This window comes from Crinia signifera, chromosome 2 (assembly GCF_055691185.1).
Source record: "Crinia signifera chromosome 2, ASM5569118v1, whole genome shotgun sequence".
NCBI classification, from domain to species: domain Eukaryota; kingdom Metazoa; phylum Chordata; class Amphibia; order Anura; family Myobatrachidae; genus Crinia; species Crinia signifera.
This window is the reverse complement of record NC_139218.1, coordinates 5,859,430-5,886,199: the sequence shown is the minus strand read 5'-3', so window position 1 is coordinate 5,886,199 and position 26,770 is coordinate 5,859,430. Positions and strand designations below refer to the sequence as shown.

The 26,770-nt window shown below is 54.1% G+C and overlaps 1 protein-coding gene across 1 annotated transcript; it reads right to left on the bottom strand.

Annotated features, from left to right (window-relative positions):
• Positions 1–12,344: 12,344 nt before the first annotated feature.
• LOC146059337 (2-Hydroxyacid oxidase 2-like) lies at positions 12,345–25,277 on the bottom strand. Its single transcript, XM_083171482.1, is given in 10 exon segments — positions 12,345–12,967; positions 14,408–14,429; positions 14,431–14,478; positions 14,685–14,843; positions 15,965–16,183; positions 17,202–17,291; positions 17,293–17,486; positions 21,204–21,355; positions 22,551–22,703; positions 25,199–25,277. Coding segments are annotated over 10 exon segments (1,152 nt in total). The 5' UTR covers positions 25,258–25,277; the 3' UTR covers positions 12,345–12,911.
• Between the last annotated feature and the right edge of the window lie 1,493 nt (positions 25,278–26,770).

Here is a 26,770-nt window from a genome sequence, read left to right as displayed (position 1 = left end):
TAATTTCCCCTGTAACCCCCATTACAGCTGAGACTGCCCCACATTCCCTCATTCCCCCTGTAACCCCCATTACAGCTGAGGCTGCCCCACATTCCCTCATTCCTCCTGTAACCCCCATTACAGCTGAGGCTGCCCCACATTCCCTCATTCCCCCTGTAACCCCCATTACAGCTGAGACTGCCCCACATTCCTCCTGTAACCCCCATTACAGCTGAGGCTGCCCCACATTCCCTCATTCCCACTGTAACCCCCATTACAGCTGAGACTGCCCCACATTCCCTCATTCCCACTGTAACCCCCATTACAGCTGAGACTGCCCCACATTCCCTCATTCCCACTGTAACCCCCATTACAGCTGAGGCTGCCCCACATTCCCCCTGTAACCCCCATTACAGCTGAGACTGCCCCACATTCCCTCATTCACCCTGTAACCCCCATTACAGCTGAGACTGCCCCACATTCCCTCATTCCTCCTGTAAACCCCATTACAGCTGAGGCTGCCCCACATACCCTCATTCCCCGTGTAACCCCTATTACAGCTGAGACTGCCCCACATTCCCTCATTCCCACTGTAACCCCCATTACAGCTGAGACTGCCCCACATTCCCTAATTTCCCCTGTAACCCCCATTACAGCTGAGACTGCCCCACATTCCCTCATTCCTCCTGTAACCCCCATTACAGCTGAGACTGCCCCACATTCCCTCATTCCCCCTGTAACCCCCATTACAGCTGAGGCTGCCCCATATTCCCTCATGCCCCCTGTAACCCCCATTACAGCTGAGGCTGCCCCACATTCCCTCATTCCCCCTGTAACCCCCATTACAGCTGAGACTGCCCCACATTCCCTCATTCCTCCTGTAAACCCCATTACAGCTGAGGCTGCCCCACATACCCTCATTCCCCGTGTAACCCCCATTACAGCTGAGACTGCCCCACATTCCCTCATTCCTCCTGTTACCCCCATTACAGCTGAGGCTGCACCACATTTCCTCATTCCTCCTGTAACCCCCATTACAGCTGAGGCTGCCCCACATTCCCTCATTCCCCCTGTAACCCCCATTACAGCTGAGACTGCCCCATATTCCCTCATTCCCCCTGTAACCCCCATTACAGCTGAGACTGCCCCATATTCCCTCATTCCTCCTGTAACCCCCATTACAGCTGAGACTGCCCCACATTCCCCCTGTAACCCCCATTACAGCTGAGACTGCCCCACATTCCCTCATTCCCCCTGTAACCCCCATTACAGCTGAGGCTGCCCCACATTCCCTCATTCCCCCTGTAAGCCCCATTACAGTTGAGGCTGTCCCACATTCCCTCATTCCCCCTGTAACCCCCATTACAGCTGAGGCTGCCCCACATTCCCTCATTCCCCCTGTAACCCCCATTACAGCTGAGGCTGCACCACATTCCCTCATTCCCCATGTACCCCCATTACAGCTGAGGCTGCCCCACATTCCCTCATTCCCCCTGTAACCCCCATTACAGCTGAGGCTGCCCCACATTCCCTCATTCCCCCTGTAAGCCCCATTACAGTTGAGGCTGCCCCACATTCCCTCATTCCCCCTGTAACCCCCATTACAGCTGAGGCTGCCCCACATTCCCTCATTCCCCCTGTAACCCCCATTACAGCTGAGGCTGCACCACATTCCCTCATTCCCCATGTACCCCCATTACAGCTGAGGCTGCCCCACATTCCCTCATTCCCCCTGTAACCCCCATTACAGCTGAGACTGCCCCACATTCCCTCTGTAACCCCCATTACAGCTGAGACTGCCCCACATTCCCTCATTCCCCCTGTTACCCCCATTACAGCTGAGGCTGCCCCACATTCCCTCATTCCCCCTGTAACCCCCATTACAGCTGAGGCTGTCCCACATTCCCTCATTCCTCCTGTAACCCCCATTACAGCTGAGGCTGCCCCACATTCCCTCATTTCTCCTGTAACCCCCATTACAGCTGAGACTGCCCCACATTCCCTCATTCCCCCTGTAACCCCCATTACAGCTGATACTGCCCCACATTCCCTCATTCCCCCTGTAACCCCCATTACAGCTGAGACTGCCCCACATTCCATCATTCCCCCTGTACCCCCATTACAGCTGAGACTGCCCCACATTCCCTAATTTCCCCTGTAACCCCCATTACAGCTGAGACTGCCCCACATTCCCTCATTCCCCCTGTAACCCCCATTACAGCTGAGGCTGCCCCACATTCCCTCATTCCTCCTGTAACCCCCATTACAGCTGAGGCTGCCCCACATTCCCTCATTCCCCCTGGAACCCCCATTACAGCTGAGACTGCCCCACATTCCTCCTGTAACCCCCATTACAGCTGAGGCTGCCCCACATTCCCTAATTTCCCCTGTAACCCCCATTACAGCTGAGACTGCCCCACATTCCCCCTTTAACCCCCATTACAGCTGAGGCTGCCCCACATTCCCTCATTCCTCCTGTAACCCCCATTACAGCTGAGGTTGCCCCACATTCCCTCATTCCTCCTGTAACCCCCATTACAGCTGAGGTTGCCCCACATTCCCTCATTCCCCCTGTAACCCCCATTACAGCTGAGACTGCCCCACATTCCTCATTCCCCCTGTAACCCCCATTACAGCTGAGACTGCCCCACATTCCCTCAGTAACCCCCATTACAGCTGAGACTGCCCCACATTCCCTCATCCCCCCTGTAACCCCCATTACAGCTGAGACTGCCCCACATTCCCTCATTCCTCCTGTAACCCCCATTACAGCTGAGGCTGCCCCACATTCCCTCATTCCCCCTGTAACCCCCATTACAGCTGAGACTGCGCCACATTCCCTCATCCCCCCTGTAACCCCCATTACAGCTGAGGCTGCCCCACATTCCCTCATTCCCCCTGTAACCCCCATTACAGCTGAGGCTGCCCCACATTCCCTCATTCCTCCTGTAACCCCCATTACAGCTGAGACTGCCCCACATTCCCTCATTCCTCCTGTAAACCCCATTACAGCTGAGGCTGCCCCACATTCCCTCATTCCCCGTGTAACCCCCATTACAGCTGAGACTGCCCCACATTCCCCCTGTACCCCCCATTACAGCTGAGACTGCCCCACATTCCATCATTCCCCCTGTAACCCCCATTACAGCTGAGGCTGCCCCACATTCCCTCATTCCCCCTCTAACCCCCATTACAGCTGAGACTGCCCCACATTCCCTCATTCCCCCTGTACCCCCATTACAGCTGAGACTGCCCCACATTCCCTCATTCCCCCTGTAACCCCCATTACAGCTGAGACTGCCCCACATTCCCTCATTCCTCCTGTTACCCCCATTACAGCTGAGGCTACCCCACATTCCCTCATTCCCCCTGTAACCCCCATTACAGCTGAGGCTGCCCCACATTCCCTCATTCCCCCTGTAACCCCCATTACAGCTGAGACTGCCCCACATTCCCCCTTTAACCCCCATTACAGCTGAGGCTGCCCCACATTCCCTCATTCCTCCTGTAACCCCCATTACAGCTGAGGTTGCCCCACATTCCCTCATTCCTCCTGTAACCCCCATTACAGCTGAGGTTGCCCCACATTCCCTCATTCCCCCTGTAACCCCCATTACAGCTGAGACTGCCCCACATTCCTCATTCCCCCTGTAACCCCCATTACAGCTGAGACTGCCCCACATTCCCTCAGTAACCCCCATTACAGCTGAGACTGCCCCACATTCCCTCATCCCCCCTGTAACCCCCATTACAGCTGAGACTGCCCCACATTCCCTCATTCCTCCTGTAACCCCCATTACAGCTGAGGCTGCCCCACATTCCCTCATTCCCCCTGTAACCCCCATTACAGCTGAGACTGCCCCACATTCCCTCATCCCCCCTGTAACCCCCATTACAGCTGAGGCTGCCCCACATTCCCTCATTCCCCCTGTAACCCCCATTACAGCTGAGGCTGCCCCACATTCCCTCATTCCTCCTGTAACCCCCATTACAGCTGAGACTGCCCCACATTCCCTCATTCCTCCTGTAAACCCCATTACAGCTGAGGCTGCCCCACATTCCCTCATTCCCCGTGTAACCCCCATTACAGCTGAGACTGCCCCACATTCCCCCTGTACCCCCCATTACAGCTGAGACTGCCCCACATTCCATCATTCCCCCTGTAACCCCCATTACAGCTGAGGCTGCCCCACATTCCCTCATTCCCCCTCTAACCCCCATTACAGCTGAGACTGCCCCACATTCCCTCATTCCCCCTGTACCCCCATTACAGCTGAGACTGCCCCACATTCCCTCATTCCCCCTGTAACCCCCATTACAGCTGAGACTGCCCCACATTCCCTCATTCCTCCTGTTACCCCCATTACAGCTGAGGCTACCCCACATTCCCTCATTCCCCCTGTAACCCCCATTACAGCTGAGGCTGCCCCACATTCCCTCATTCCCCCTGTAACCCCCATTACAGCTGAGACTGCCCCACATTCCCTCATTCCTCCTGTAACCCCCATTACAGCTGAGACTGCCCCACATTCCCTCATTCCTCCTGTAACCCCCATTACAGCTGAGACTGCCCCACATTCCCTCATTCCTCCTGTAAACCCCATTACAGCTGAGGCTGCCCCACATTCCCTCATTCCCCGTGTAACCCCCATTACAGCTGAGACTGCCCCACATTCCCCCTGTACCCCCCATTACAGCTGAGACTGCCCCACATTCCATCATTCCCCCTGTAACCCCCATTACAGCTGAGGCTGCCCCACATTCCCTCATTCCCCCTCTAACCCCCATTACAGCTGAGACTGCCCCACATTCCCTCATTCCCCCTGTACCCCCATTACAGCTGAGACTGCCCCACATTCCCTCATTCCCCCTGTAACCCCCATTACAGCTGAGACTGCCCCACATTCCCTCATTCCTCCTGTTACCCCCATTACAGCTGAGGCTGCCCCACATTCCCTCATTCCCCCTGTAACCCCCATTACAGCTGAGACTGCCCCACATTCCCTCATTCCTCCTGTAAACCCCATTACAGCTGAGACTGCCCCACATTCCCTCATTCCTCCTGTAACCCCCATTACAGCTGAGACTGCCCCACATTCCCTCATTCCCCCTGTAACCCCCATTACAGCTGAGACTGCCCCACATTCCCTCATTCCTCCTGTAACCCCCATTACAGCTGAGACTGCCCCACATTCCCTCATTCCTCCTGTAAACCCCATTACAGCTGAGGCTGCCCCACATTCCCTCATTCCCCGTGTAACCCCCATTACAGCTGAGACTGCCCCACATTCCCCCTGTACCCCCCATTACAGCTGAGACTGCCCCACATTCCATCATTCCCCATGTAACCCCCATTACAGCTGAGGCTGCCCCACATTCCCTCATTCCCCCTCTAACCCCCATTACAGCTGAGGCTGCCCCACATTCCCCCTGTAACCCCCATTACAGCTGAGACTGCCCCACATTCCATCATTCCCCCTGTAACCCCCATTACAGCTGAGACTGCCCCACATTCCATCATTCCCCCTGTAACCCCCATTACAGCTGAGGCTGCCCCACATTCCCTCATTCCCCCTCTAACCCCCATTACAGCTGAGGCTGCCCCACATTCCCTCATTCCTCCTGTAACCCCCATTACAGCTGAGGCTGCCCCACATTCCCTCATTCCCTCTGTAACCCCCATTACAGCTGAGGCTGCCCCACATTCCCCCTGTAACCCCCATTACAGCTGAGGCTGCACCACATTCCCTCATTCCCCCTGTAACCCCCATTACAGCTGAGACTGCCCCACATTCCATCATTCCCCCTGTACCCCCATTACAGCTGAGACTGCCCCACATTCCCTCATTCCTCCTGTAACCCCCATTACAGCTGAGGCTGCCCCACATTTCCTCATTCCCCCTGTAACCCCCATTACAGCTGAGACTGCCCCACATTCCCTCATTCCTCCTGTAACCCCCATTACAGCTGAGGCTGCCCCACATTCCCTCATTCCCCCTGTAACCCCCATTACAGCTGAGGCTGCCCCACATTCCCTCATTCCCCCTGTAACCCCCATTACAGCTGAGGCTGCCCCACATTCCCTCATTCCCCCTGTAACCCCCATTACAGCTGAGGCTGCCCCACATTCCCTCATTTCTCCTGTAACCCCCATTACAGCTGAGACTGCCCCACATTCCCTCATTCCCCCTGTAACCCCCATTACAGCTGATACTGCCCCACATTCCCTCATTCCCCCTGTAACCCCCATTACAGCTGAGACTGCCCCACATTCCATCATTCCCCCTGTACCCCCATTACAGCTGAGACTGCCCCACATTCCCTAATTTCCCCTGTAACCCCCATTACAGCTGAGACTGCCCCACATTCCCTCATTCCCCCTGTAACCCCCATTACAGCTGAGGCTGCCCCACATTCCCTCATTCCTCCTGTAACCCCCATTACAGCTGAGGCTGCCCCACATTCCCTCATTCCCCCTGTAACCCCCATTACAGCTGAGACTGCCCCACATTCCTCCTGTAACCCCCATTACAGCTGAGGCTGCCCCACATTCCCTCATTCCCACTGTAACCCCCATTACAGCTGAGACTGCCCCACATTCCCTCATTCCCACTGTAACCCCCATTACAGCTGAGGCTGCCCCACATTCCCTCATTCCCCCTGTAACCCCCATTACAGCTGAGACTGCCCCACATTCCCTCATTCCCCCTGTAACCCCCATTACAGCTGAGGCTGCCCCACATTCCATCATTCCCCCTGTAACCCCCATTACAGCTGAGACTGCCCCACATTCCCTCATTCCCCCTGTAACCCCCATTACAGCTGAGACTGCCCCACATTCCATCATTCCCCCTGTACCCCCATTACAGCTGAGACTGCCCCACATTCCCTAATTTCCCCTGTAACCCCCATTACAGCTGAGACTGCCCCACATTCCCCCTTTAACCCCCATTACAGCTGAGGCTGCCCCACATTCCCTCATTCCTCCTGTAACCCCCATTACAGCTGAGGTTGCCCCACATTCCCTCATTCCTCCTGTAACCCCCATTACAGCTGAGGTTGCCCCACATTCCCTCATTCCCCCTGTAACCCCCATTACAGCTGAGACTGCCCCACATTCCTCATTCCCCCTGTAACCCCCATTACAGCTGAGACTGCCCCACATTCCCTCAGTAACCCCCATTACAGCTGAGACTGCCCCACATTCCCTCATCCCCCCTGTAACCCCCATTACAGCTGAGACTGCCCCACATTCCCTCATTCCTCCTGTAACCCCCATTACAGCTGAGGCTGCCCCACATTCCCTCATTCCCCCTGTAACCCCCATTACAGCTGAGACTGCCCCACATTCCCTCATCCCCCCTGTAACCCCCATTACAGCTGAGGCTGCCCCACATTCCCTCATTCCCCCTGTAACCCCCATTACAGCTGAGGCTGCCCCACATTCCCTCATTCCTCCTGTAACCCCCATTACAGCTGAGACTGCCCCACATTCCCTCATTCCTCCTGTAAACCCCATTACAGCTGAGGCTGCCCCACATTCCCTCATTCCCCGTGTAACCCCCATTACAGCTGAGACTGCCCCACATTCCCCCTGTACCCCCCATTACAGCTGAGACTGCCCCACATTCCATCATTCCCCCTGTAACCCCCATTACAGCTGAGGCTGCCCCACATTCCCTCATTCCCCCTCTAACCCCCATTACAGCTGAGACTGCCCCACATTCCCTCATTCCCCCTGTACCCCCATTACAGCTGAGACTGCCCCACATTCCCTCATTCCCCCTGTAACCCCCATTACAGCTGAGACTGCCCCACATTCCCTCATTCCTCCTGTTACCCCCATTACAGCTGAGGCTACCCCACATTCCCTCATTCCCCCTGTAACCCCCATTACAGCTGAGGCTGCCCCACATTCCCTCATTCCCCCTGTAACCCCCATTACAGCTGAGACTGCCCCACATTCCCTCATTCCTCCTGTAACCCCCATTACAGCTGAGACTGCCCCACATTCCCTCATTCCTCCTGTAACCCCCATTACAGCTGAGACTGCCCCACATTCCCTCATTCCTCCTGTAAACCCCATTACAGCTGAGGCTGCCCCACATTCCCTCATTCCCCGTGTAACCCCCATTACAGCTGAGACTGCCCCACATTCCCCCTGTACCCCCCATTACAGCTGAGACTGTTCCTCGTGCTCCACATTCCCTCATTCCCGTGTAACCCCCATTACAGCTGAGACTGCCCCACATTCCCCCTGTACCCCCATTACAGCTGAGACTGCCCCACATTCCATCATTCCCCCTGTAACCCCCATTACAGCTGAGGCTGCCCCACATTCCCTCATTCCCCCTCTAACCCCCATTACAGCTGAGACTGCCCCACATTCCCTCATTCCTCCTGTTACCCCCATTACAGCTGAGACTGCCCCACATTCCCTCATTCCTCCTGTAACCCCCATTACAGCTGAGACTGCCCCACATTCCCTCATTCCTCCTGTAACCCCATTACAGCTGAGGCTGCCCCACATTCCCTCATTCCCCGTGTAACCCCCATTACAGCTGAGACTGCCCCACATTCCCCCTGTACCCCCCATTACAGCTGAGACTGCCCCACATTCCATCATTCCCCCTGTAACCCCCATTACAGCTGAGGCTGCCCCACATTCCCTCATTCCCCCTCTAACCCCCATTACAGCTGAGGCTGCCCCACATTCCCCCTGTAACCCCCATTACAGCTGAGACTGCCCCACATTCCATCATTCCCCCTGTAACCCCCATTACAGCTGAGACTGCCCCACATTCCATCATTCCCCCTGTAACCCCCATTACAGCTGAGGCTGCCCCACATTCCCTCATTCCCCCTCTAACCCCCATTACAGCTGAGGCTGCCCCACATTCCCTCATTCCTCCTGTAACCCCCATTACAGCTGAGGCTGCCCCACATTCCCTCATTCCCTCTGTAACCCCCATTACAGCTGAGGCTGCCCCACATTCCCCCTGTAACCCCCATTACAGCTGAGGCTGCACCACATTCCCTCATTCCCCCTGTACCCCCCATTACAGCTGAGACTGCCCCACATTCCATCATTCCCCCTGTAACCCCCATTACAGCTGAGACTGCCCCACATTCCCTCATTCCCCCTGTACCCCCATTACAGCTGAGACTGCCCCACATTCCCTCATTCCCCCTGTAACCCCCATTACAGCTGAGACTGCCCCACATTCCCTCATTCCTCCTGTTACCCCCATTACAGCTGAGGCTGCCCCACATTCCCTCATTTCCCCTCTAACCCCCATTACAGCTGAGACTGCCCCACATTCCCTCATTCCCCCTGTACCCCCATTACAGCTGAGACTGCCCCACATTCCCTCATTCCCCCTGTAACCCCCATTACAGCTGAGGCTACCCTACATTCCCTCATTCCTCCTGTAACCCCCATTACAGCTGAGACTGACCCACACTCCCTCATTCCCCCTGTAACCCCCATTACAGCTGAGACTGCCCCACATTCCATCATTCCCCCTGTAACCCCCATTACAGCTGAGACTGCCCCACATTCCCTCATTCCCCCTGTAACCCCATTACAGCTGAGGCTGCCCCACATTCCCTCTGTAACCCCCATTACAGCTGAGGCTGCCCCACATTCCATCATTCCCCCTGTAACCCCCATTACAGCTGAGGCTGCACCACATTCCCTCATTCCCCCTCTAACCCCCATTACAGCTGAGACTGCCCCACATTCCCTCATTCCCCCTGTACCCCCATTACAGCTGAGGCTGCCCCACATTCCCTCATTCCCCCTGTACCCCCATTACAGCTGAGACTGCCCCACATTCCCTCATTCCCCCTGTAACCCCCATTACAGCTGAGACTGCCCCACATTCCCTCATTCCTCCTGTTACCCCCATTACAGCTGAGACTGCCCCACATTCCCTCATTCCTCCTGTAACCCCCATTACAGCTGAGGCTGCCCCACATTTCCTCATTCCCCCTGTAACCCCCATTACAGCTGAGACTGCCCCACATTCCCTCATTCCTCCTGTAACCCCCATTACAGCTGAGGCTGCCCCACATTCCCTCATTCCCCCTGTAACCCCCATTACAGCTGAGGCTGCCCCACATTCCCTCATTCCCCCTGTAACCCCCATTACAGCTGAGGCTGCCCCACATTCCCTCATTCCCCCTGTAACCCCCATTACAGCTGAGGCTGCCCCACATTCCCTCATTCCCCCTGTAACCCCCATTACAGCTGAGGCTGCCCCACATTCCCTCATTCCTCCTGTAACCCCCATTACAGCTGAGGCTGTCCCACATTCCCTCATTCCCCCTGTAACCCCCATTACAGCTGAGACTGCCCCACATTCCCTCATTCCTCCTGTAAACCCCATTACAGCTGAGGCTGCCCCACATACCCTCATTCCCCGTGTAACCCCCATTACAGCTGAAACTGCCCCACATTCCCTCATTCCTCCTGTTACCCCCATTACAGCTGAGGCTGCACCACATTTCCTCATTCCTCCTGTAACCCCCATTACAGCTGAGACTGCCCCACATTCCCTCATTCCCCGTGTAACCCCCATTACAGCTGAGACTGCCCCACATTCCCTCATTCCCCCTGTACCCCCCATTACAGCTGAGACTGCCCCACATTCCATCATTCCCCCTGTACCCCCCATTACAGCTGAGACTGCCCCACATTCCCTCATTCCTCCTGTAACCCCCATTACAGCTGAGGCTGCACCACATTCCCACATTCCTCCTGTAACCCCCATTACAGCTGAGGCTGCCCCACATTCCCTCATTCCCCCTGTAACCCCCATTACAGATGAGACTGCCCCACATTCCCTCATTATCCCTGTAACCCCCATTACAGCTGAGACTGCCCCACATTCCCTCATTCCCCCTGTACCCCCATTACAGCTGAGACTGCCCCACATTCCCTCATTCCCCCTGTAACCCCCATTACAGCTGAGGCTGCCCCACATTCCATCATTCCTCCTGTAACCCCCATTACAGCTGAGACTGCCCCACATTCCCTCATTCCCCCTGTAACCCCCATTACAGCTGAGACTGCCCCACATTCCCCCTGTAACCCCCATTAAAGCTGAGGCTGCCCCACATTCCCTCATTCCCCCTGTAACCCCCATTACAGCTGAGACTGCCCCACATTCCCTCATTCCCCCTGTAACCCCCATTACAGCTGAGGCTGCCCCACATTCCCCCTGTAACCCCCATTACAGCTGAGGCTGCCCCACATTCCCCCTGTACCCCCATTAGAGCTGAGACTGCCCCACATTCGCTCATTCCTCCTGTAACCCCCATTACAGCTGAGACTGCCCCACATTCCCTCATTCCCCTCGTACCCCCATTACAGCTGAGACTGCCCCACATTCCCTCATTCCTCCTGTAACCCCCATTACAGCTGAGACTGCCCCACATTCCCTCATTCCCCCTGTACCCCCATTACAGCTGAGACTGCCCCACATTACCTCATTCCCCGTGTAATCCCCATTACAGCTGAGACTGCCCCACATGGCCTATTGCTTGTGTTGCTCCTTTGACCATGTTGACTGAAGGTATGTAGACATTTTTCCTGTGTTGTCCTATGGCCCTGTCTACCTTATTGCTGTTGCCCCTGCCAAGTGCATCCCTCTTTGGCGGCCCCACCCTCTGACCTTACACAAGTGGAGGTAATAGGGTCTCTGTACTGCCTTGGGCCTGGCAGCCTCTTCTCCCATGTGAAATAAAGGCCCATCACGCGTTCTGTATGGTTACATCTTTATTGTATCATTGGTCAGGCGTCCAGATGCCGCTGCCAGAGACTGGGGGAGCCGTAAATGAGGGTCTGGTAATGGACATCGGCCTGGGTGGGGTGAGACAGCGGGCGCGGAGCTACCCATTATATATATACATTTTATGGAAATGACGACTATCATCAGGCAAATAAATAGATTTTACAGCAGGAAATTAAAAAGTGATTTATAATAAATTAAACCACACCATTATCATCACTTCCCTTCTATACTCTGTAATAAGGCGCTCGGGGGGGGGGGGGGTTATTGGTGCTGTAATAAGGCACTTTTGGGGGGGTGTTTGGTGCTGTTATAAGGCACTTGGGAGGTGTTTGGTGCTGTTATAAGGCACTTGGGGGTCTTGGTGCTGTAATAAGGCACTTGGGGGGTCTTGGTGCTGTTATAAGGCACTTGGGGGGTCTTGGTGCTGTTATAAGGCACTTGGGGGGTCTTGGTGCTGTAATAAGGCACTTGGTGGGTCTTGGTGCTGTAATAAGGCACTTTGGGGGTCTTGGTGCTGTAATAAGGCACTTGGAGGGTCTTGGTGCTGTAATAAGGCACTTGGGGGGGTCTTGGTGCTGTAATAAGGCACTTGGGGGGTCTTGGTGCTGTAATAAGGCACTTGGAGGGTCTTGGTGCTGTAATAAGGCACTTGGAGGGTCTTGGTGCTGTAATAAGGCACTTGGGGGGTCTTGGTGCTGTAATAAGGCACTTGGGGGGTCTTGGTGCTGTAATAAGGCACTTGGAGGGTCTTGGTGCTGTAATAAGGCACTTGGAGGGTCTTGGTGCTGTAATAAGGCACTTGGGGGGTCTTGGTGCTGTAATAAGGCACTTGGGGGGTCTTGGTGCTGTAACGAGGCACTTGGGGGGTCTTGGTGCTGTAACGAGGCACTTTGGGGGTCTTGGTGCTGTAATAAGGCACTTGGGGGGTCTTGGTGCTGTAATAACCTCTCAGTCACTGGCGCAGTAATAGGGGGCTCCGTAATAATTAATCCCACAGACAAATGTAAATTCTCACACACATTATTGCCCATTCCTGCCCCACAGCAGGGTATGTCTGTTCAGCCATTGGGGGGGTGGGTTGGTTGGGGCAGAACTTGTGGTCTCAGCTCCCGCACAGCGAGTTCTGCGCCTGTCCTACAGCTTAGAGAGCTGGATGAGGTTCCGGTTGATCTCAGACACGTTCCGGCAGCCTGCGAACAAGGGGAAAAGCGGAAATGAGGAGACCCAGCGCAGTGACGGGATACCTGCTTGTTTTCTGGCCAGAACGCACGTTACCCCGCACTACAGTACAATGTGCCCGGCAAATCTGTGCTACAACCATAACATGGGCGTCTATGGCGAGAACCGCACATAGACGCCCATGTTAAACTTATAACATTGGCATCAATGGAGCCGCACACAGCCAATCACCCGCAGAGCTCCCCTGAGCCCGCTCCTGATTGACTGACATCATTCTAGGGGAGGAGCTGCAAGTGTCAACACACTTGCAGCTCCTCAGTTTGCTGGATACGGGATACTCGGTTTATTTTTTTTCGTGGATGGACTGAAGAGGACGCGATCTACGCCGGAGGGATGGCGAGTATCATCTCTTTTCACACATATCCCTATGTATTCTACTGGAGAAGGGGATGGTCCTACGGCTGACCCTACAGTTGTGTGTGTGTTTGTGTGTAGTATGTATTAAAGTTGTACTTTATTAGTGTTTGTTTTCTTTATTTGTCCTGTTGTGGAACTACAAGTACCAATGGGCCCATTAATGCCCCGCATGCTGGGATTTGTGGTTCTCCAAGTCCCTGCAGGCGGGGGAGGCCTGATAGGACTTGCAGCTCAACAACAGAACGCAATACTACATCCCCCCACAGCGCAGGGGTGGCTGGCCCTGGCCGGCCAGGGTAATCATGTTCTGACCGGGGGAACTTGTCTCAAAAGTCTCCCCCGGCTGTGGCATTAGCCTGCTGGCTGTTTGAGCCCATTGCTGGTTGCTGAAATACGGGGGATCCCTAATTCTTTTGTTCCCTGTATTTTGGGAACTAGAACCAGGCCACGAGCCTGGTGCTGGTTATAGAAATACAGTAGGAACCCAGCCATCCCCCCACCCCCCGCCTGTATTTCTGCAACCAGGACCCCATGCTGTTTTTAATGATTTCCCCAATCTTTTACACAGGGTAGCATCGCCGGTAATTCGGCAGCCAAATCCGAATGACTTCAGTATACGGCTGCAGGAGGAGGTGGGAATATCATACCCTGGTCCGTCTCCTGTAGCTAATGCGCCTGGCATCACCCCAGGATCCGCGAGGGCAGGGAACGGGTATGGAGGACGGAGCACTCAGAGCCAGACTGGTCTGGAATCAGGTTTTATGTGGACACCCCACCTGGCACCCCAAAATCTTCTCCCTCATCTGGAGCAAGTGCTGGGTCAGCTGGGTGCCAGTGGTCTGTATGAGATGTTGGTGTCTGTCTATCCTGCAGAATATTTCTACAGTTATGGCATTTCTCCGTCAGCAGTGCCAGCTCTGAGCTTCATACAGATTGGTTGTGCCCAGCACCACCACTGGTCGGGGAAGCGCGCGGGACACACACACACACACCTGAGCCCATTGGTGCCTACTGGGTCTGTGCCAGTGTCTTACCTGACAGTGCCATGGACAGACGGGAATTCATCAGTCAGGATCTGAAGGACCCCCCGCACCCCCTCTTCTCCCTGACAAAAGCCAAAATAAGGTGTTAGCGATTGGACACCCTGTTACCGGCGGTGATAGCAGGCCCACGCACCAGCCCTTGTGTTACACACCGACCACTGACAGGGGTAGCTCCTATGGGTGCTATGGCCAGAAGCGGGTGGGGTAAATGCGAGGGCCGTCTACCCCAGAGGGCATTCCCATCTCATGCGACACATCATCTACGTACCTTGTATGCCAGACCCCAGACGATGGGTCGTCCAATAAACACGCACTTTGCTCCCAGAGCCAAGGCCTTCAGGACATCGCTCCCTGTGCGGATCCCTCCGTCTATATAGACCTCTATCCGGCCCTGGACGGCGTCCACAATCTCAGACAGGGCGTCAATCTGTGGACACAAGTGCTTAGTAGGATCAGAGAGGGTTCAGGACGTGTCACTCTGCAGAGCATACGTACCGTGGGTTCAGGACGTGTCACTCTGCAGAGCATACATACCGTGGGTTCAGGACGTGTCAATCTGCAGAGCATAAATACCATGGATTCAGGACGTGTCACTCAGCAGAGCATACATACCATGGATTCAGGACGTGTCACTCTGCAGAGCATACATACCGTGGGTTCAGGACGTGTCAATCTGCAGAGCATACATACCGTGGGTTCAGGGCATGTCACTCTGCAGAACATACATACCGTGGGTTCAGGACGTGTCACTCTGCAGAGCATACATACCGTGGGCTCAGGACGTGTCACTCTGCAGAGCATACATACCGTGGGTTCAGGACGTGTCACTCAGCAGAGCATACATACTGTGGGTTCAGGACGTGTCACTCTGCTGAGCATACATACCGTGGGTTCAGGGCGTGTCACTCTGCAGAGCATACATACTGTGGGTTCAGGACGTGTCACTCTGCAGAGCATACATACCGTGGGTTCAGGACGTGTCAATCTGCAGAGCATACATACCGTGGGTTCAGGGCGTGTCACTCTGCAGAGCATACATACCGTGGGTTCAGGACGTGTCACTCTGCAGAGCATACATACCGTGGGTTCAGGACGTGTCACTCTGCAGAGCATACATACCGTGGGCTCAGGACATGTCACTCTGCAGAGCATTCATACCGTGGGTTCAGGACGCGTCACTCTGCAGAGCATACATACAGTGGGTTCAGGACGTGTCACTCTGCTGAGCATACATACTGTGGGATCAGGACGTGTCACTCTGCTGAGCATACATACTGTGGGATCAGGACGTGTCACTCTGCAGAGCATACATTACGTGGGTTCAGGACGTGTCACTCTGCAGAGCATACATACCGTTGGCTCAGGACGTGTCACTCTGCAGAGCATACATACCGTGGGTTCAGGACGTGTCACTCTGCAGAGCATACATACCGTGGGTTCAGGACGTGTCACTCTGCAGAGCATACGTACCGTGGGTTCAGGACGTGTCACTCTGCAGAGCATACGTACCGTGGGTTTAGGACGTGTCACTCTGCAGTTTATACATACCGTGGCCAGCTCCCCGTCCAGCTGGCGGCCCCCGTGGTTGGACACAATGATCCCCTGCACGCCATGTTCCACCGCCAGCTCTGCATCCTCCTTCGTCAGTATTCCCTTGATGATGATTGGCAGGCGGGTCAGGCTCCTTAGCCAATAAATGTCCTTCCAGCTGATGGAGGCATCCAGGGTGTTCGCTGGGACCCCATAGTTATCGGGGCCACAATGGTCCTGTAGCGCCAGGAAACAAGAAGGCTGTGATTGGTGGGGAGGACTCGGAGAACGTATCGGACTGCGATAAGGAACCTGACACCGCCAATATAGCGTACTGTGCGGAAGTACCCGGGCCACGCTGTAGGGGCCACGCTGTGATAAGGAACCTGACACCGCCCATATAGCATACTGTGCGGAAGTACACGGGCCACGCTGTAGGGGCCACGCTGTGATAAGGAACCTGACACCGCCCATATAGCGTACTGTGCGGAAGTACACGGGCCACGCTGTAGGGCCACGCTGTGATAAGGACCTGACACCGCCCATATAGGGCTGGTTTACCATCCGGGATCTGCCGTCCCGGGATCACACTGCCCCGCCGGGATCACACTGCCGCCACCAGGATCACACTGCAATATGCAATCTTATTGGGGGGATGTAGGTCTGTCCTGATGCAGGGACAGGGGCAAAAGGAACCCGACCCTGTGATCTGCTTTGCCGGGTGCCCGGGGTCTGCCCACATGCGGTTAGTGCTGATCCATGACGATAGCCCATAGGCTCAGAATGGCGGTAATCCCAGGACCCGATGCCATGCTGACTAGGGTGACCACCTCATCCCTTTAATTCCGGACACATATTAATTACACAGGTTCTGTGGCTGATTAAAAAAAAAACAGCTGAAATGGAGTCTTGAAGTCAGCCACAGAACCTGTGTAATTAATGTGTCCGGAATTAAAGGGATGAGGTGGTAACCCTAATGCTGACTCATATCCCCCATAGAAACCTTTGGGAGATGCGGCTGGCGGTGGTGCGGTCGGGATCGGAGGGGTACGTAATATTTGCAGTTAAGTCCTGAAAATGGGTGTTTTTGGGGAATTAGCCGCAAATACTTAGTAAATGGGTCCCTAAAACCAATGATAAAATAGGCCTTTCAATCTGAGAATATACAGATGATCCCTGAGGGGATAATGCGATGTACAGGGAATTAGTGACGCGTTCTGGTATAAGAGACAAACATATACACAACGGACTTTACCTCAAATACCCCCTCAAAGTTTTTGACCTTGAGGTGCGGCGGGAGGCGGAAGTTATTGCGGATGTCGCTCCTGCGCTTGCCGGTGTAGGGAAACGTCCACGGTCAGAACCAACGCCTTGAAGCCCAGTGCCTCCACCCGATGCACCAGCTGCTCCGACAGCTTGCGGTCGCGGTAGACGTACAACTGGAACCATCGGAAACCGGTGGGGGCAGCGGTCACAATCTCCTCCACAGAACAGGTGGAGTAGGTGCTGGCCACATAACAGACATCCATAGCCTCCGCCGCTGAAACACACAAATGGCGGCAGGTTCAGTATGGGGGGACAGAATAGAGTGTCATGTGCTGGTGCACCTAAATAATTAGAACTAATAAAACATAATCTTTAATGAATTTATTTTTAAAAATAGCTGCGAAATAAAACCACACATACATACATATAACAACAACATGAAGTTTAAAAAAAAAAGGGAAACACACCTAGTGGGACCCACTTGGTATCCCTATTGTCAGTATTGGATGGGTGTAGCGCTACACACTGAGTGTTTAATGGAATTGGACCAATCCTACAATTCACAGGATTTTATCCCTGTTGTTACAGCTGAGAAGATTCTCCGTTTAAATACACCTAATTGTGAATAAGCGGAGCATGGGTCGCCAGCGGGCTTTCACCCGTTGCGACAGGCAGGCGCGGGTATAATTCCCGTCACAGTGTAACTGCTAGTTCAGTATATGCTTTTTAATGAGGTGTGCGCAATGCTACTTCCTCATCAGCCTGGTATAGAGTTAAATTAATACAGTGCTACGATCCCAGATTAGTGTGTGAATACACTAAGGTGCGGTTGGTATGAAGCATACGTAGCTAGTAGCTATTAGCCGCAGTGTCAGGTTGCACCTAAGAACGGGTATAATTCCCGTCTCAGTGCACCCGCTCGCTATGGACGCCATTGGCTGCTCCTGCTGTGTACCTGTCAGCTCATGACGAGGTGTGCAGAATGCTACTGCCTAGTTGGCTGGGGTTATGCAGGGAGAATCTGAGGACGTGAACCTGGCGCCAGGTAACACGTAGCTCAGTCCGGGTCTCCGTGTCCTACGGGACTCGTGTTAGCGCTACCAATTCACAATTCAACAAAATACATCTGACAGGTACACAGCAGGAGCAGCCAATGGCGGTCCATAGCGAGCGGGTGCACTGAGACCGGGAATTATACCCGTTCTTAGGACCTGGTGCAACAAAATACATTTGTATGTGGGGAAGGGATAGTGGGATATTAGACACACACTAGGTGTGTAGATGGTCTGCGTACGCTTCGCACACAGCTTCCTTAGGACCTGGTCCTAAGGAAGCTGTGTGCGAAGCGTACGCAGACCATCTACACACCTAGTGTGTGTCTAATATCCCACTATTCCTTCCCCACATACAAATGTATTTTGTTGAATTGTGAATTGGTAGCGCTAACACGAGTCCCGTAGGACACGGAGACCCGGACTGAGCTACGTGTTACCTGGCGCCAGGTTCACGTCCTCAGATTCTCCCTGCATACCCCAGCCAACGAGGCAGTAGCATTCTGCACACCTCGTCATTGAGCTGACAGGTACACAGCAGGAGCAGCCAATGGCGTCCATAGCGAGCGGGTGCACTGAGACGGGAATTATACCCATTCTTAGGTGCAACCTGACACTGCGGCTAATAGCTACTAGCTACGTATGCTTCATACCAACCGCACCTTAGTGTATTCACACACTAATCTGGGATCGTAGCACTGTATTAATTTAACTGCATACCAGGCTGATGAGGAAGTAGCATTGCGCACACCTCATTAAAAAGCATATACTGAACTAGCAGTTACACTGTGACTGGAATTATACCCGTGCCTGCCTGTCGCAACGGGTGAAAGCCCGCTGGCTACTCATGCTCCGCTTATTCACAATTAGGTGTATATAAACTGAGAATCTTCTCAGCTGTAACAACAGGGATAAAATCCTGTGAATTGTAGGATTGGTCCAATTCCATTAAACACTCAGGAGGTTATTCTGATCGTAGCGGCCAAACGTGCGTACGTTCGCTATTAACGTACGCTAGCCGTACGCGGCCGTTGGGGTTAAGTCCACCCACAAATCAGCCGCTTACGTACGGGCAGTAACAACGTAGAAGGGGAGTGGCGTACAACTGAGCGTACGGCAACGTACGCGGCCGGCCCAGCCCTTACACTCCGACAACTGGCGTACAACTGAGCGTACGGCAACGTACGCGGACGTCTTTCGTCCGTCTTCCCACCGACTTCTTGCGGCTATCTGAGCGTACGCCAGCTTGCACGGACGGGTCCCTATTGTTTTCAATAGAAAAGTCAGCTTATGGCACCGCTCGTGAGAGTGAGCGTACGTCCGTGTACGCTGACATACCCTTCACATATATGGACCAGCATATCTTCCCTTTCAACTATAATTATGAAAATTAATTAATTGATTGAATTAATTAATGTGCAAAATAGTGGCCATGGGATTAAAACATTGCTGAAACATCCTTTGTAGGTGTTAGATGTGGTTTATGTTATTGTATCATAAATACAAAACCTATGTTTGTATTAGAGTGAACACGTTGACACATGTCGACTTGTGTCGATTGAGTGTGCTACTGTGTAAAGTCTATGAAAGCACGTAGTGAATGTGTATAACTGTTTAACAAATACCTACCTTAGCATATATAAGCAGGTCTTACAAAGATTCTTACCTTAAATTAAACAAACCTTTAAATGTAGAGAAGTATAGAAAGATAAGCTTCCAATGTGTTTGCGTGCTGTATGTGTGGCTTGCAGGCAGTGAAATCATGGTTTGGACTTAATAGACTGCAGCATTGCTTATTACATTCAGGTGTATGTGTTTGGTAGTAAGCAGCGTAAATTAGCTAACCCAGGCGCACGCTGGCATGCGGTATCTGTAGGGGTGGTTTGAGATGGCGGTTGGCGGCCGCCTGTTTTTGTGTCCGAAATGAACGGTGCTTTAGTCGATCGTGCGGTAGTAGCACCGCTCATTTTTGGTGCACACCCCCGTGTACGCCCATATTTACGCCCATTTTCCCTCATTATTTCGGCCGCTCCCCTCATCACGCCCCTATGCCGCCCCCAATGCCCGTACACTCGCGTACAGGTTTTTTCGCACGTAGAGACCTGTCCGTAAGCGTTATGGAGTGTTCGCGCCTGCGCATTAGCGAATGTACGCATGCGCAGACCATTAAAAACCCCGGGACGTGCGCGTACGGCCCGGCCGCTCCAACCAGAATAAGGCCCACAGTGTGTAGCGCTACACCCAGCCAATACTGACAATAGCGATAAAAAGTGGGTCCCACTAGGTGTGTTTCCCTTTTTAAAAAAAACTTCATGTTGTTGTTATATGTATGTATGTGTGGTTTTATTTCGCAGCTATTTTTAAAAAATGAATTAATTAAAGATTATGTTTTATTAGTTCTAATTCTTTAGGTGCACCAGCACATGACACTCTTTTCTGTCCCCCCATACTGCTAGTTACACAGTGTCTTTGGTAGCACATCCTCATACCTTATATTAACTGAGACTAATAAGAAAAAGAGGGTCCACTCCACACACGATAAACATTTATTTCAGTGCGACTGACCAAACTCTCTCTTTTTTCTGTGGCGGCAGGTTCACGCACCTGGGCTGCGCAGAAACAGACGCGCCTGCGCAACCATAGCATTACCACTGGGAAGACATGCCTGGGGGGCCGGGATCGCCGCTGGGGGGGCAGCGGAATAAAATGACACAATAATCACAGTCCTATGCTCGGCATACACAGCCCTGTGCCCAGCATATACAGCCCCCACCTACGGCATAAATAGCCTCCATGCCCAGCATACACAGACTCCGTGTCCGGCATACCCCGGCCTACTCAGAGGGCCCCAGACCCCAGGCCACGCAGGCAATGACAGATTCCTGGTCCCTAGGTCTAGAAGTTTCTCCGAGTACAGTTGGGATGATTGGCTCTATTACCTCTGGCAGTGCTCATCTCCCCATCCGGCCATGCCAAGCAGTGGAAGGCTGTGGGCGCTATCCCGATTGGAACACTGATCTCTGTACCTAAAACCGCGGTCTTAGTATCTGTCACCGACACATCTCGCAGCATCCGTGGCCGCAGCCGAATCCTGCAGATATTTGTTGCAATAAAATACACACAGTATACTACAAGTTACAGTGTACAAACATTACCCTAATAGCTACAAAATGTGGTGTGCTTAGAGAGAACAGAGGACCGCCCGAGAGGAAGGGGAGACAACCCAGCAGCAGGAGGATGGGGAGACAACCCAGCAGCAGGAGGATGGTGAGACAACCGAGCAGGAGGAGGAAGGGGAGACAACCCAGCAGGAGGAGGAAGGGGAGACAGCCCAGCAGCAGGAGGAAGGGGAGACAGCCCAGCGGGGAGGAGGATGGGGAGACAGCCCAGCGGGAGGAGGAAGGGGAGACAGCCCCAGCGGGAGGAGGATGGGGAGACCGCCCAGCGGGAGGAGGATGGGGAGACCGCCCAGCGGGAGGAGGAAGGGGAGACCGCCCAGCGGGAGGAGGAAGGGGAGACAGCCCAGCGGGAGGAGGATGGGGACACAGCATAGCGGGAGGAGGATGGGGAGACAGCATAGCGGGAGGAGGATGGGGAGACAGCCCAGCGGGAGGAGGATGGGGAGACAGCCCAGCGGGAGAAGGAAGGGGAGACAGCCCAGCGGGAGGAGGATGAGGAGACAGCCCAGCGGGAGGAGGATGGGGAGACAGCCCAGCGGGGAGGAGGATGGGGAGACAGCCCAGCGGGAGGAGGAAGGGGAGACAGCCCAGCAGGAGGAGGAAGGGGAGACAGCCCAGCAGGAGGAGGAAGGGGAGACAGCCCAGAAGGAGGAGGAAGGGGCGACAGCCCAGCGGGAGGAGGAAGGGGCGACAGCCCAGCGGGAGGAGGAAGGGGAGACAGCCCAGCGGGAGGAGGAAGGGGAGACAGCCCAGCGGGAGGAGGAAGGGGAGACAGCCCAGAGGGAGGAGGAAGGGGAGACAGCCCAGCGGGAGGAGGAAGGGGAGACAGCCCAGAAAGAGGAGGAAGGGGAGACAGCCCAGCGGGAGGAGGAAGGGGAGACAGCCCAGAGGGAGGAGGAAGGGGAGACAGCCCAGCAGGAGGAGGAAGGGGAGACAGCCCAGCAGGAGGAGGAAGGGGAGACAGCCCAGAAGGAGGAGGAAGGGGCGACAGCCCACAGCAGCATGAAAAGTTGGGACATGTGTAACTTGGTGCCCTGATACCCGCTGTACTGCACAGAGCATGTTGTGTGTAAGAGGAGGAGTCAGACCCTAATTCTGTGTAATTACCGTTTGAAGGCCAGTAAGTTATCATCCCGAGTGCAGCAATCGTCAGCTCCTGCGGCGTAGTATTCCCAGGTCGCTTTAGGTAAGTGATCTTTAGCGTAGGCTTCATAGTCTGACAGGCAAATGAGGGACATGTCAGCGTCCCCCTGCCCCGACCTGGAGAGGAGACCACAGGAAAGTGTTATAGAGACTGCAGGGAAGAGAGAGGCTTCCTGTGTGAGACAGCAGCCAGGAGAAGCAATGTATCTGGGGCACCTCCACACCCATTCACAGGAAACAATGCAACACACCCCTCCTGTGGTCCTGCACCATCCCTCCACCTGACACTGTACAGTGAATGTTTGTCAGCACTGATTGGTGGATAGCTCCAGCCATCCACCAATCAGCATGCTGACCGACGTTCATGGTCTGGCTGCAGGCTGGGAAGCAGGAAGAGAATGCTGCACTCAGATTGGTGCAGTAGAGAATATCAGAGCTGGCAGGCCCTTTCCTTGGGTTGGCGCCGTTGGCTGCGCGCCGAGCTACACTGTCATTGTTACGCTGTGCGATTCCAGCATACAGCACCCAGCAGGAAGTCCGCCATTGCTGATAAAGGCAGCAGTACGCAGGGAAACACTACCTTGTACAGCACAGAGACATCACCGTACATAGCAGCATGGTTGGCGTAGTAGTGTGTGTGTGTATGCCCCACCATGGTGACATTCTCTGTACAGCGCTGCGGTATATGTGTGCGCTATATATAAATAACAGGCATTACATCCTGTCACAGGGACAGTAGTACCACCCATAACAATCCCTACGTCCATCCAATCACAGCATTCTAGTCACATAGGACATACATGAGAATGTCAGCACACATGGACCTGACCTGCAGAGCTGACAATCTATAGGGCCTGTGAGTCTATAGGGCCGGTATAGTGTATGTACTATGGTGTATCCTGCCTACCGGGGGGACCCTGTAACCTCTTACTTCTGGGGGTCCTCATGTCAATTACTTCTGGGGGGTCCTCATGTCAACTCTTACTTCTGGGGATCCTCTGTCACCTCTTACTTCTGGGGGTCCTCATGTCAACTCTTACTTCTGGGGGTCCTCATGTCAACTCTTACTTCTGGGGGCCCTCTGTCACCTCTTACTTCTGGGGGCCCTCTGTCACCTCTTACTTCTGGGGGCCCTCTGTCACCTCTTACTTCTGGGGGTCCTCATGTCAACTCTTACTTCTGGGGGTCCTCATGTCAACTCTTACTTCTGGGGGTCCTCATGTCAACTCTTACTTCTGGGGGCCCTCTGTCACCTCTTACTTCTGGGGGCCCTCTGTCACCTCTTACTTCTGAGGGCCCTCTGTCACCTCTTACTTCTGGGGGCCCTCTGTCACCTCTTACTTCTGGGGATCCTCTGTCACCTCTTACTTCTGGGGGTCCTCATGTCAACTCTTACTTCTGGGGGTCCTCATGTCAACTCTTACTTCTGGGGGCCCTCTGTCACCTCTTACTTCTGGGGGCCCTCTGTCACCTCTTACTTCTGGGGGCCCTCTGTCACCTCTTACTTCTGAGGGCCCTCTGTCACCTCTTACTTCTGGGGGCCCTCTGTCACCTCTTACTTCTGGGGGCCCTCTGTCACCTCTTACTTCTGGGGGTCATCTGTCACCTCTTACTTCTGGGGGCCCTCTGTCACCTCTTACTTCTGGGGGCCCTCTGTCACCTCTTACTTCTGGGGGCCCTCTGTCACCTCTTACTTCTGGGGGCCCTCTGTCACCTCTTACTTCTGGGGGCCCTCTGTCACCTCTTACTTCTGGGGGTCATCTGTCACCTCTTACTTCTGGGGGTCCTCTGTCACCTCTTACTTCTGGGGGTCCTCTGTCACCTCTTACTTCTGGGGGTCCTCTGTCACCTCTTACTTCTGGGGGTCATCTGTCACCTCTTACTTCTGGGGGTCATCTGTCACCTCTTTCTTCTGGGGGTCATCTGTCACCTCTTACTTCTGGGGGTCATCTGTCACCTCTTACTTCTGGGGGTCCTCTGTCACCTCTTACTTCTGGGGGTCATCTGTCACCTCTTACTTCTGGGGATCCTCTGTCACCTCTTACTTCTGGGGATCCTCTGTCACCTCTTACTTCTGGGGGTCCTCTGTCACCTCTTACTTCTGGGGGTCCTCTGTCACCTCTTACTTCTGGGGGTCCTCTGTCACCTCTTACTTCTGGGGATCCTCTGTCACCTCTTACTTCTGGGGGTCCTCTGTCACCTCTTACTTCTGGGGGTCCCCTGTCACCTCTTACTTCTGGGGGTCCCCTGTCACCTCTTACTTCTGGGGGTCCCCCTGTCACCTCTTACTTCTGGGGGTCCCCTGTCACCTCTTACTTCTGGGGGTCCCCTGTCACCTCTTACTTCTGGGGGTCCCCTGTCACCTCTTACTTCTGGGGGTCATCTGTCACCTCTTACTTCTGAGGGTCCCTGTCACCTCTTACTTCTGGGGGTCCTCTGTCACCTCTTACTTCTGGGGGTCCTCTGTCACCTCTTACTTCTGGGGGTCCTCTGTCACCTCTTACTTCTGGGGGTCCTCTGTCACCTCTTACTTCTGGGGGTCCTCTGTCACCTCTTACTTCTGGGGGTCCTCTGTCACCTCTTACTTCTGGGGGTCCTCTGTCACCTCTTACTTCTGGGGGTCCTCTGTCATGCTTCTTATGGCTGGAGCCTGTGTCCCATCATCCAGCATGGACTCCTCTGGGCCAGAGTTGCTGACACAGGGAAGTAGGAGGGTAACTCAGGAATCACCCCACCCCCACCCTGCCCTCTATACACCACTGTCCCTGTTACACAATCACACTGCCGGCTGCTCTGTGCTGCTGCTGCTTAGTATCACACAATTGTATTACTGAGGGTCTGCAGCCCTCCCTGCCCGACTGCAGCCGCAATCCCCATCGGTTTCTGCGGAGAATGCAACGCTGCCATATTTACCAAACATTGAAGGTGCCCATACACTGTGCGTTTTGAACTCGATTGCATCACATTGCATGCGATTTTTATGCAATGCGATCGAGATCTAGTTCAAAAAGCATCGGCTGCACAGGCTTTATGAGCTGTGCGATGGGATGCCCGTGTGAGCGTGCATCGCACAGCACCACTGTACCGTGTATGGGCACAGGAGATTGGTCCCAGTAGGGACCGCTATCTGACTACTTTGGATAATTAGCCAGCAATGACCTCCAGGTGTGCATGGTCAGCGGGACCGCGCATGTACAGGAGCCCCGCCTTCACGCTGAACACACCGCAGGGACAGGCTGTTACCTAAGGGGAGAACATGCTCTGCTTCTGGACTTCCCTGGTAATGTAAGATTGCCAGCACCTGTGGGGAGCTAGGTAACTGATAAGAAAGGTGTCACCACAGGTGCTGGCAATCATACATTACCAGGGAAGCCCAGGAACAGGGCATTGTGTCCTCCTGGAGAGGGGCATGCTGGGAGGTATGGATAATGTATGATTGCCAGCACCTGTGGGGAGCTAGGTAACTGATAAAAAAGGTGTCACCACTGGTGCTGGCAATCATACATTACCAGGGAAGCCCAGGAACAGAGCATTGTGTCCTCCTGGAGAGGGGCATGCTGGGAGGTATGGATAATGTAGGATTGCCAGCACCTGTGGGGAGCTAGGTAACTGATAAGAAAGGTGTCACCACAGGTGCTGGCAATCATACATTACCAGGGAAGCCCAGGAACAGAGCATTGTGTCCTCCTGGAGAGGGGCATGCTGGGAGGTATGTATAATGTATGATTGCCAGCACCTGTGGGAACTAGGTAACTGATAAGAAAGGTGTCACCACAGGTGCTGGCAATCATACATTACCAGGGAAGTCCAGGAACAGAGCATTGTGTCCTCCTGGAGAGGGGCATGCTGGGAGGTATGGATAATGTAGGATTGCCAGCACCTGTGAGGAGCTAGGTAACTGATAAGAAACGTGTCACCACAGGTGCTGGCAATCATACATTACCAGGAAAGCACAGGAGCAGAGCATTGTGTCCTCCTGGAGAGGGGCATGCTGGGAGGTATGGATAATGTATGATTGCCAGCACCTGTGGGGAGCTAGGTAACTGATAAGAAAGGTGTCACCACAGGTGCTGGAAATCATACATTACCAGGAAAGCACAGGAGCAGAGCATTGTGTCCCCATGGATATGGGCAGGTAGGCAACCCTAGAAAAAAACAGTCTGCATCAGCATTAGAGACACAAA